Below are 12,344 nucleotides of genomic sequence, written 5' to 3' on the forward strand. Positions count from 1 at the left end.
TAAGCGAGTCGAGCAGCCTACTAAGCCTATCTATTCGCAACTGTATGTTTGATGGTTAAAACAACCTGAGTAATCCAAACAGGTCTTGTGTAAACTAGTTTAGATTAGAAGTATTCTACCGAATCATACATACCCCTAAAGCAGAATATGTCAAAATCTGTGACGTACATTGCAGAACAATCTGAACAGCTTCAATATTGGTCACCACTTCCCTTGGCGACTTTTTTCCGGCGATTAAGCCACAAGGCCGACATAATGGCACTGGGTTGTCATATCTTTTCTGCATTTCTCTAGAATCATCAATTCCAGATGGTGTTAGTTCTGCCAAATGGGTTCCTCCTTTTATTTTGTGTGCATCTTTTCAAAATTTCAAACAGATATCGTACCATTTCATCCTTGCCCCCCCCCCCCGGATTATTTTCTTGTCCTGTCGACAGGTATCGTTCTATATATTATCATTTGTTGTTATCACTTTTATGCCCTGATCAGGATATTTTTTATACAGAAAATATCTATTTATACAACACGAAATACCGTTATTTATTTAAAAGAGTCTGGATATGGAACAAGCTGGAAGAATTTTAAGAAAAGTATAAAAAACACTATTATGGGAATTTTTACCACAGAACATTTCCAGTCAGCCGAGGACTCATTGCAGAACAATGCAAAACATTCTGCTTCGGGGCATACATATTTACTTAAATATTATATGAATATTATTCTTTTTTTTCTGTGATTCACAAGCGTTCTTATTTCAATACTCCGTACACAGGTTTTGGTGAACATATACAACAAAGTGGGACAAGTCTATTACGGTTTCCAGCAAGCCCCTTACCACAAGAACCGACGACCAGGAAAGCCCAGAACACCCCACAATTCCGAACTATGCCAGGCGTGTAAAGACGGGGTGTGCTCGGAAAGAAGATGACTTTTATTTTGTGTTCGAAATTCTCTGTAAAATTGCCTTAAAAGTGTTGTAAAGTGTGCCTTTTAAAGTGTTGTGTGTGAAAAGTGCCTTTATTATTATTTTTTTTTTGTTGTTGTAGTATTAATAAAAACTTGATAAATGTTTAAGAAAACATTTTTTTGTGTTGCGTTCACATTCTAAAATAATGAGCTGCTGTTGGAATCATTCTGAACATGAAGTTAGTTCATGAATCAAGTGTACCATATCATAATAGCGTAAATAATTCATTATGTCCCCAAACTTGCTATAAGCAAATCAATCACAAAAAAATTCACAAAATATATATATATTTATGCACATAAAATTCATGTATACATTTTTGCACAGATCATACAGTCACTTAAGATCCAAGAAAACTGAGAGAACAACCATTGAGACAACTGATGTCAGCTTCTACTTGCAATGCGTATGAGTATAGCAAATGATTATGGCAATGACTTTCAGCTTTTTTTCATTACATAGATATTCACCGCATAAGCTAGGATTACTCTTTAAATACGGAACCCCCCCTCCAAGTCAGAAAAGGAGGATTCCCATGGTGTTATTAAACACCAACTGCATTAGTCTCGACTGATTCTGCCTTTTCTGAAAAGTCCTCATCAATTACATTTGGTTTAGTGTGTCTTTCCAGTGGCATCAGAGTCAGGTGCTGAAGCACCCACGCAAATTTATAGAACTAGTCCGAGCACCCCAGAATTCATTCAGGAATCAAAATTTCCTACAGAAATTCTAATCAAGCAACCACAGGATTACTTCTTACTTCTATGTCTGGCACATCCTGGGACTTACCTTTCGACAACAATTTCAAAACAAAAACAACGTCTGCTTTTTCTAGAATAGTCCTTGATGAGTGAAATCATTAGAGTCTTTTCGTTATTGCCCAATTTAAGCCTGATTAAAATGTATTATCTGTCTTATGCTTGGCATATGCTCCCCTCCCCCGATATTACAACCTATAAAATTTTTCATTCCTTGGATTTACAAAAATGATACTTTTGCTCCTCATCAATGGTGGTTTCAAAGAATGCAAAGACAATTTTAAAAGCGACATTCCCAGAAGTCCAGCAAGAATGACGCATTCTGGATCAAGAGCTTACAAGTTGATGGTAAACCATTTAGGAAAAGACCCTATGTAGCTGTTGCAAAGTACGAAAGACCGGATACTGAGCAGAGCTGAAGATGAAGTTCAAAAATAAAATTCACATGCCTCTGAACGGAATAATGCACGTGAATCTTCCCTGCAGAGGCATGTGAATTTTTTTTTTTTTTTTGTAACTTCATCTCTGCTTGGCATCCAATCTTTCGCACTCTGTATGAAAGCGGAGAGTGACACAGTTTCTCTCTACATATCAAGTTGCACTTTAACTAATGTAAAACTAATAATATAAATCAGCAGTTCTCTACCTTTTTGACTTGTGGAGCCCTGTCTGGTCTATTTCTATAGTGGAGCCCATGAAAATACCAACCCCCCCCCCTCTTTATTTATTCATCAAATTTGCTGATTTATTTGTCCCGTAGTGATGTGATCCCTGAGAAGTGTACAAGGAGCCCTAATGGCCACCTGTAGCACACGTTGAGGACCCCTGATATAAATTAAATCGTACAGCATTTAACAGAAATAATCAGAGATAACAGTACAGTTTAATCTAGCCTATCTATGACAAAATATGTGTCTGTATGGATTTTCTCTGTTAGCAAAGAAACCAGGGATTGGGACCATTTAGGGCAGGGTTGGGCAAATCGCAAGAAAAATATAGGCACAAGAAAATTTTTCACCTAAATAATGCTTATTTTGACTTTTTCAGGGCATAGTGACCCTCTTTCATGTTGGCAGATTTGCTGCTATAAATTCCAAGCATTTTGTGCTGCTCTCAGCCAGCAATTTTAGTAACTGCACAAAGAAAATTTTAAGCACCAATACACTAGTTTTTTAGTCGCTCTGGCAACTTGGATTTGTCCAGCCCTGGTTGAGTTTGAGCTGGGTAATTCCAATCACAATTATATTAGAGAAGCGAACCATCTTTAGCACTAGCCTAAGATAATTAAGATAACATGGAAGGAACGTGCATCAAGGGACCAAAATAATTTTGAATTTTAGACAGGTTTTCATTTTATGGAGCACTAAAAACGTCTACAATACTATCTTTTGATTACAAGAAGTTTCTCTCTTAAGACAGGTTTTACTGTGTATCAGAGAACTTCAGACACATAATCCAAGATCCCTCTTTGAATCATAACATATTGTTTTGCCAGGCGCACAATACAATTATGAGTTTGCTATTCATTCTACTTTGTTGCACTATCATGGCTGTTTTTTGTACAGTATTATGATTAAACTAGAGCGTAGTTTGCAGCTCAGCTACTCAAACAGCTCTATGATTTAAGCAGGATTTCAAGAGTCAGTGGGCTTACCAGGTAGCTAAACACATTTTTAAATGATCGTATTCATCCATGGTCACCAAATTGCAATGCTAATAAGGTCAACCAAATTATTATACACACAGCTGTGTACTCGTACTTTCTGCCAGTGACAGATTGAAAACTATACTGTAAGGTAAATAACCCATTCCAGATCACCAACTCTAGAAACATGATCCGATTATTGACCTTTCCATTCAAGTTTTGAGGGTCTGAAATAGCTTTACGAGGACCAGGGAAAAACAGCACAACCTCAGCCTTTGTAAGTTGATTAGTTAAATGGTGCTGTCTGAGATATTTGGAGCCTGTGAGCGTAAATGTTGCACAGAATCTTCAGAAACCACAGAATATAAATAAGGCATGGGGAAATTAAAAATTATATTGATGCATCAATATTAATGGGTAACGCACTGGATTTCATATCCTGCTGCTTTTAATTCTGAGAAATACATTCCATGTGAGCAATAATCCAAAAAATATATATGATTTAAGTATATTTCATTAAAAACTCATCTTCACTTTGAGCATGGATGTTCGTTCATTCATCAGAAATAAAAAACTAATGCAAAGAGATTACTAACGTCTAGTCTACATGTGAAATAATTATTCTCGCTCAGAAAAACAATAACATTATATTGTTTTGTTATAATAACATTATAGTATATTGTTCAAAAATAACTCATCATTTACTTTCATGCGCTTAGCATATTCATTACTACATGAATCGTAGCTGCTCAAACTCAAAGGGAAAAAAAAACAATTATTCTACGATTTTCTTATCAAATGGAAGAAAATTAAGAAAATAACCTGAAGAACGAGACACAGGAGTAAAAATCCAACATCACCATACCGGCTGAGAGTACAAGGTTTTCTGTAGTCATCAGTATAAAAGAGCACTTTTCTCAAAAAAAAAAACTTTGTGTAATAATAAATAGCAGTACAGTCAATAAAAGTGGACAGCATGTAATATTGGCCGTTGAGCTTTTGATTCAAACTCCTGCAATAGCTCATCGATGTCATTGTCGAGATCGTCAGATTCCGCCATCTGTAAAAAAAAATTAAACACGATACTTTGACTTGTTTCACATAAATATCTTGTTATTGGCAACCACCACCAAAAAGAGAAAAAATTTAGCTGAAATGTTGGGGGAAAAAAAGAACCAATTTTGTCATGGACTTTGAGGTAAGAATCCCATAAGCTGAGTTTGATAACTGCTGGCTCCAGGAAACTCTTCCTCGCATTTATAACTATTATGATCAGGGGTCTGTCTGAAACCAAACTCAAGCTAGTTGAAATTTAGCTAAAACCGTAGAGCTGCAATTTAAACAGTTGAGTCACATTGATGTGATTTCTAGCTCAAATTAAAAAAAAATGGCTTTATGCTAAGCCAGCTTGTAACTCTCGCCTTATTCCATCAGCTACATGCAGTTGATGTCAAAAATAAGAGGTGGTCACATGAATGTGATTTTACTACATACAATACATGTTTACGTGTACAGTAAAACCCTTTTTTTGAAGACACTCGCTGGACAAAAAAAATTGTCTGTAAAAGAGGGGGTTCCTGTATTAATTGTATTATATAATATTAAGAGTAACTGAAATGGTTCATTATTTGATTATAAATTGAAATTCTGACAACGAGATGAGCTTAGCGTCATGAAAATAACATAATTATTGCATAGATACAAAATTAAAATTACAAAGAAATATACAAAGATACATACTGAATTAACATCTTTTGGAAAAACTGAGCAGTCGCAATGTGTTGGGTTTTGCTGAGTATTTCAACTCCTTCAAAATGTACTTTAGGCTGAAAGACTACATCCAATGACTTTCCCATCATTACGTTTACAGGAAAATGTATTTAATCAATGCATTGAGTTAATTTGCAAGAGCATGAACTCCAATTTTATGTTTTTCACTATATTTGAGACATCAATTCTTTCCCTTAGTGATAGAGAGTGATGATTATAATAGAGGTGGCCATATTAAACAGCAGGAAATAATGTAAAATATAGGAGCACAATCAGATTCTAAACAAACATAAGAGGTGCCAAACTTCAAGCCAAAACTTCATTCAAAAGTAGCCAAATATAAAAAAGTTGATTAAATATTTAAACTTTTACTGCCATCTAGTGAACATAATTCGAACGAAAATTGCAACAACTGGTGTCCGTATAGGGGTTGTAGTCAGGGGCATAGCCAGAAATTTCGTTCGGGCGGGGACCAAAGTGACAGAACAATGGATTTGGCCATCTTTTTCCCTTTTTTCTGTCATTTTCTCACATTTCGGGGGGGGGGGGGGGGGACCAGACCCCCAAGTCCCCCCCCCCCCCCTGCTACGCCCTTGGTTGTAGTACAATGAATTGAATGATGAAAATGGTATCTGTGACCATATCTGACAGTGACCGCATTAAAAAGGGATTCAAAATACATTATTTAAATAGGCTTTTTGCAGGGATATTTTTATTTAGCTGTAAAACAGGGTTGATCGCATCTGAGGGGTGATCGTTAAGAAGAATTTTACTGTATTATATGCAGTTGTTTTGCATTAAGCAAGCTTGTAGCTCTGGCCTTATATCATCAACTACATGCAGTTGATGCCAAAAATAAGAGGTGGTCACATAAATGTGAATTGACTGTGTATAATACATGTTTACGAGAAAAAATTACAGTATTTACGATTTCCATAATGAAAAAAAAAACTAAAGCTGAATTAAAATGTGTATTCAAACCTGAGTAGCCATTTCACAAATTAAAAATGCTCCAATGGTCGCTTCTTCATGGTTGTCTTGAACATCTATATTTATTATATGTACGGGAGAATTATCTCTTGGCGAACGACTTGCTAATTCTGGAAAAAAAACACGGCTTTTTGTTAACCATAGTGAGGAATAAATAACGAAGAAAAACATTTTTTACTGAACTGGAATGTGTCATGTGGCATTTCATATTGATGTCAGATTTCTAAAAAAAAAAATGATACCTTCAACAACTTGATCATAAACACGTTCCTCCACAGTGAAGATTATGTCAAATTTTTCATAGCATTTCTGAAATCTTTCAGGATGGGATTTTATCCGCCTGTTTCGATCTAGCATGTGGAGAATTCCATTTTGCGTATACCTGCCGCAATGTTAAGATGAAAATCACTGCTACAAAAAAGAACTTCTCTGGTAAATATTCAAAACAATATGAATGAATGGTGGTATTCCAATGAAATTGGTGACGTTGATCATACAAAATGCAGTCAATGAAGATTTTTGAGTGCTCAGACTAGTAAAAAAAATAATTGAGATAGAAAGAGAAAAGGGATAACTAAAGCAGGGCCCTAACTAAGATTTTTTCACACGGGACAAACATTATTTTGCCACCCCCCCCCCCCCCCACAACTTTTAAATTCAATAATTTTATAACGTGTTCTTTGTTCGCACCTAAAATTACTGCCACCCGGAGCAGTTGCCCCCCCCCCCAGTTACAGGCCTGACTAAGGGGTTTGTGGGATGTTTTAGACCAAAGCGGATATTATAATGAAAATAAACGCAGTGTCTATAAAGGACGTCAATAGCATCACAGGGCCCCAGGCCAAGCAATGGGCTGGAGCCCTCTCCAGAAGTCAGACACAATTTGTGTAAATGACTATGCAAGGTTATAAGAGGCCCTCCAGGTCTTACCTGGGTGAGCTCTGTGTGTTAAGACAACCCAAGTGACTATGAAATTAAGTAAGGCAAGAGTCTTCAAAATTTCACACCCACAGTGTTAGCCACAATGGTGATTTCGACAACGCCTGTAGACCATTAAGCTAGACTACATGCATGTTGTATAGCTATACTGCTACTACTAAATCACACGTGCAACTCGTTCATATTCCTTTATGGAATTTATAACGAATGAGTGCATGCTTAAATGTGCCTATATGGGTTGTGAACCTAACACATGGCCTCCCCACATGGGTAGGACTGACAGGGCTCCAGCCCTAGAACACGGGACGATTTTTTTTGTTTTCTTATGCTATAAATTCACTATGGAAGGGTCCCTGAAAAGTCTGGCTTGTGGTCCGCTAAAGATACCAGCCTAGGGGCCCAGTTAAAGGATGTGGGGCCCCACCATGAAATTTGTTTCTTAGAAATCCTTGTTATGGATTCTCACAAATAGTGCTGACATCTCTGAATTTGGAAGCAGACAATTTGGCTAGTTTATTTTTGCTTAGCATGTCGTGCATTAATTTTTAAATATTGTGGGTCGAATTTCTCTCTGTGGAGAGACCTTTAAACGGGGAGATCAGCTTGCATTCTTGCCTTCGAATCGGAAACAACAACCATTGACTGTGCTGCCGGTGGGGTTTGAACCTAGGTCCTCGCAATTTGAGTCTGTCACCATGACACAATTGCAACATATAGCTATACTGAATGCCAATCAAGATTTGTAATCAGTCAACTTTCAAAATGGCTGGCAAGCCATAGCATACAGCTCGATGGGCAATGTGCTGCAGAACCTTGATGTAAGAAGTCCATCAGTCATTGGTTCCCTCACAAGCCACAGTTCTCCAACAGGATCCTCAGGAAAGTGGTAATTGAACATAGAAATGCATGTGAATTGTGTTTGCTGTGTGGTGCCACCTATTTTTTCCCCAAATCAATAGCAACTGTTGTAATCCTGATGTGGTTGTGGTCAGTTCCATGCAATGCATCGCCTCAAAAGAAAAATTTGAAAAAAGTTAAGGAAACTGGAATATTTGTTACATAGTGGAATACTTCGTGATTATAATTGTGTGAATGTTCGGAACAAGAAGCAGAGTACTGTGGAAATAAGAAATATTTTATGATAAGTAGCTAAAACATGAAAAAGTACCATAAGATAGCAACAATGAACTATTATTGATGCATAAATTAATAACAAATTATTTGAGTGGTAATAATCATAACACGCAAAATTTAGCACAGAATCTCATAAACTTGACCGATAACTTCTCTTACACATAGAGGAAAGGATACAAGGACTTGTCCTTGGCGAGAAGATCCTGATACATTTGTTCATATGATACACCAAAATCATAGATATTTGGTTTATCCGGCGATGAACCCGGTAGCTTGACTTGATTTCCAGAGCCAAATGACCGAACTTTGAATCCTTTCTTACTATTAAAAAAAATTTATGTATAATGAATACAAAAAAAAAAAAAAAGATTCATATATGAATCACAATAACGACAGTGAAAATATCTCGTATAATGATACCCTTTATAACAATAATTGCCTACATAATGATATTACTCTCTGGCACCGATGCACTTTTCCTAGTGTTAATATACACTGAAGCGCCAGAAAAACTTGTAAAGACAAGTGTTGGCAAATAAGAGAGAAATGCAATCAATTAACGTAACTCGATATGGTCAGCAGCACCTATATAAGACAACAGGTAGCTGGGGAAGCTGTTAGATAGGTTTCTGCTGCTAAAATGACAGGTTATTACAATTTAAGTGAGTATGAATGTTGCTTAATATCTGAGCTCGTGAAATGTATCACAGCATTTCCAAGGCAAGGATGAAATTAGAATTGTTGCACACAACCATCGCAAGAGCATACAGTGAATATTAAGAGTGCAGAAAAACATCAAATCTCCGACAAGGATGTGGGCGGAAAAAGACCTTGAAGGAATGGGACCACAGAGATGGTTTTTTAATCGTTTCACAAGATGGATGTGCAACAGTGCTTCAAAAATCACTACAGATTTCAATTTTGGGGCATCAACAAGTATCAGCATGGGAAATTTACTAGAGTCTCACCTTGATATGGGCTTTCGAAACTGAAGGCCCACTTAATATATCAACAGATCCAAAATAAGATCTCAATGGTGATCAATACATAAACATCCTTTCCAATCATTTACACCCATTTATGTCCTGTGTGCATTCCGACAGGCTTTGGCGATTCCAACACCACCAGATCAGAACATGGGTCCCCACACTGTCCCACAAGGGAACTTTAGCAGTAGTGATAGACCATGGTGGGAGAAGTATAATTCCAACAGGATAATGCAGCATCACACATATCAGAAGTTGCTACCGACAAACCAGTCACGGCCCAGGCTCTGTCCCTCCAGGGATATAAGCCTTTTACCTTTTACCGGAAGTTGCTACCGGGTGGCTCTCCAGGAACACTCTTCCGACTTCAGTATCCTCCGTGGGCCACCCAAATTCCCAGAATTGAACATTATTGAGCACATATGCAATACCTTACAACATGATCTACAAAATCACTTTGAACCATTATGGAATTTTTTTCACCATTTGGACTGCTCTGAGAGAATTGGTGAGGAGTGCCCCAGGATAACTTCACACATTAGTGGAGTCCTTGCCATGACGTGAGTGTTTCAGCAGTTCTGAGTGCTCGACAGAGACCTACACGATATTAGGTAGGCATACATTTTTATGACACTTTAGTGTACTTCAACTATAACAGTAAATTTTTTTATAATGATACGTTTATCCAGTCCCTTGAGTATCATTATGCAGGCGTTTCACTGTATTAACTGTGCAAATTAATTTCATCGAAAATTAAGTACTGCAGTTGAAGCTCGATTTCACAAACTTCCAATTTATGAACAGCATGTTTTTATGAGCTAATTTTGTGGTCCCAAGCAATATATTCCTTCGAAATGTATATTCCTTCCTTCCCAATAACGAACTTTAAATTTTAAAACTAGCCTACTTTTTCATGTCCATATGGGTTCATAAAGCAAAGCATCTCAACTGTATTTGAAGGTTAGATAGTGATAAAAATAAATCACATACGTACAAACGGGAAAAAAATCTTGATTTAATTAAGAAAGTTTAAAATCTTTAACATATTACCGTTGACCGTCCCATCGAAAATGAACATTATATTGAAGGGGAAAACATAGGTTATTCGTTGTATGAAAACATTTGGGACTTACCCTACCGGCCATTATAATGGAATGGCTGCTATAGTGTAGGGTCGTTGCAACGAGTGCCGCCTTTATTATGTTTTCATAGATGTTTGAACCAACTTAAAAGTAGGGGACTGAAATATCATTTCTAGACAACACTGACGTATTTCAGCCGCAACTAAGGGGAGCAGGGGGGGTCTACTGCCCTGGGCACTGGACCAGAAGGGGAGCAAATTTCACTCTTTTACTTCTTTTTTAACATTACAAGGGGACATCAAAATGCATGCTTGCCCCTGCTCATGGCCCCACAAGGGGTGGGCTGACAAGGCTCCAGCCTCGGGGCCTGGGACAATTTTCACAAATTTTTTGCTTTTCAAGCTATAAATTCATCATAAAGGGGCCTCCGTGAAAGTCTTGTCGGGGGGGGGGGCGCAAAAGATCGCAGCCTAGGGGCCCTGCTTCAGGATGTGGGGCCAATGCCCTGCTAACCAAGCTTCTAGTTGTAGCTCTGTTCGGCACACACCCTGGTCTAATATGTGATGGATTAGCGAGAGTCTACTGTACAATCATTCACCTTAATTATCACAGCCATTGCAACCGCATCTATCATGGGATGTGTCAAGCTCCTATTTAAAGAGCCCCCTATCTCTTTTCTTTCAAACAGAGCACAACTCTAGTACATCACCATAGGTAAGTAATTCATTACCGAATGAGTCATGCTGGAAGTGTGTACTCATGTACCCAACAGTTTGAGTACACAGATAGTGTTGTGCATGAATTTTCTTTGTGCTACCATCTATATTTAGAATTGTGAGTGGAGTGGTGATTGAATATTTGTACTATCGTTCAGGCCTGTGGTGAGACTTTTTAACTCGGAGATCGGCTCACATTCACGCCTGGAAATTGGGAACCACAAAAAACCAACCACTACTGTGATGCCAGTGGTGTTCGAACACAGCTCTCCATGATAGCAGTCCATCGCTATGACCACTATAGTGGCACTGTCATGAGACCATGTACTTGGCGTCAAGACCCCAGTTCAAACTCAAGAATATTAATAGTGCAATGTATTATAATCCTTGATTCTACAAAAAGCAATCAGTTGATCAACTGTCTTTTCTCCCCATTTCATGTTATTGCCAAATACTGCTCCATAACAGTAAGAAACCTAGGGCCAATTTTTGAAGATGTTTGTAGTATCCATCGGCCCCTTCTTCAGAAATTTCTTTCTCGCAATCTAACCCATAGGGTCCTATGTTATTTTCTACCGCCCCTCTGTAACATTTCATCGCCCCCCAGGGGGCGTTAATGCCCACGTTGGGAATCACTGATCTATACCATTGAAAAAAAATATTTCTTAATCAAGCACGTGGTATTTCCAAATTCATGGTTTTCATATCAACGCGTGGTGTTTTATTTCGGTCAACACCACTGTCCCAAATGCGTTTAGCAATCATTTTTATTTGGAAAAGTGGGCAAAAAGAAAAACAATTTTGATCAAAGTTGTTTACAAACAATCTAAACTGATTTGCCGGCGATTGTTTACTCAATTCTACCTCAAGAAAGCATGTGCTTCCATGCTTCTATTTTGATTACTGGAGCAAACAACGGCTATGTGGAGATTGTTCGTCATCTTTGTTTATGTTTGCTTCCGCCCACGTTTTTCCCAGTTTTTCAATTAAGATTAATTTCAGACATAATCATAGGAAGTGGAACATGCAACGTAAACAAATGTTTTGAAATCACAGTATTTAGGCTTTAGAACGGCTGCGTTAATCGATTCTAATCTCGAACCTAATCTCGGTCTTCAGTCTAATGGATATATAATCGGATTTTTTTTAAATAAAATCCTTCTTAAAAAAATACTATTGGCTAATTTGCCAGTTTTTGGTAACACTTCGTATTTTCGTGAACTCGCTGTGTCCCCGATACAGTTTTACGGAACAGTATACGGAATCTTTGCTGCTATTTAGCGATCCATGGAGGAAAGAATACAGGAAGTTATTCTTTCCTCCATGCTAGCAATCAGCTATAGAATTACGGACTGTG

At 37.7% G+C, this 12,344-nt stretch overlaps 2 protein-coding genes across 4 annotated transcripts in view; one reads left to right on the top strand and one right to left on the bottom strand.

Annotated features, from left to right (window-relative positions):
* LOC149084519 (uncharacterized) overlaps window positions 1-1,072 on the top strand; it is a 41,206-nt gene extending 40,134 nt beyond the window's left edge. Inside the window, exon 5 of the mRNA XM_089235494.1 lies at window positions 773-1,072. Coding sequence (XP_089091620.1) covers window positions 773-928 — 156 coding nt within the window. The 3' untranslated portion in view covers window positions 929-1,072. The remainder of the gene's footprint in view (window positions 1-772) is intronic.
* Window positions 1,073-1,237: 165 nt separating this feature from the next.
* Ssu72 (Ssu72 CTD phosphatase) lies at window positions 1,238-12,050 on the bottom strand. 3 transcript variants are annotated; one of them, XR_016192984.1, is made up of 6 exons: window positions 11,852-12,050; window positions 8,381-8,524; window positions 6,373-6,512; window positions 6,122-6,240; window positions 1,788-4,430; window positions 1,238-1,745 (listed from the first exon to the last, which is right to left on the bottom strand). XR_016192984.1 is itself a non-coding variant. In XM_089234925.1 (5 exons), exons 1-5 carry the CDS (start codon window positions 11,926-11,928, stop codon window positions 4,329-4,331), a joined length of 582 nt encoding a protein of 193 aa, XP_089091051.1. In that variant the 5' UTR covers window positions 11,929-12,050; the 3' UTR covers window positions 1,238-4,328. The 3 variants fall into 3 exon arrangements, 2 of the variants coding, with proteins under 2 accessions (XP_089091051.1, XP_089091052.1); XM_089234925.1 differs by having other exon boundaries at window positions 1,238-4,430; XM_089234926.1 differs by having other exon boundaries at window positions 1,238-4,430; window positions 11,811-11,861.
* Window positions 12,051-12,344: the final 294 nt, after the last annotated feature.

Source organism: Pholcus phalangioides, unplaced genomic scaffold (assembly GCF_987345545.1).
Source record: "Pholcus phalangioides strain wild (caught in Gottingen) unplaced genomic scaffold, Ppha-v1.0 ptg000008l_1, whole genome shotgun sequence".
NCBI classification, from domain to species: Eukaryota; Metazoa; Arthropoda; class Arachnida; order Araneae; family Pholcidae; genus Pholcus; species Pholcus phalangioides.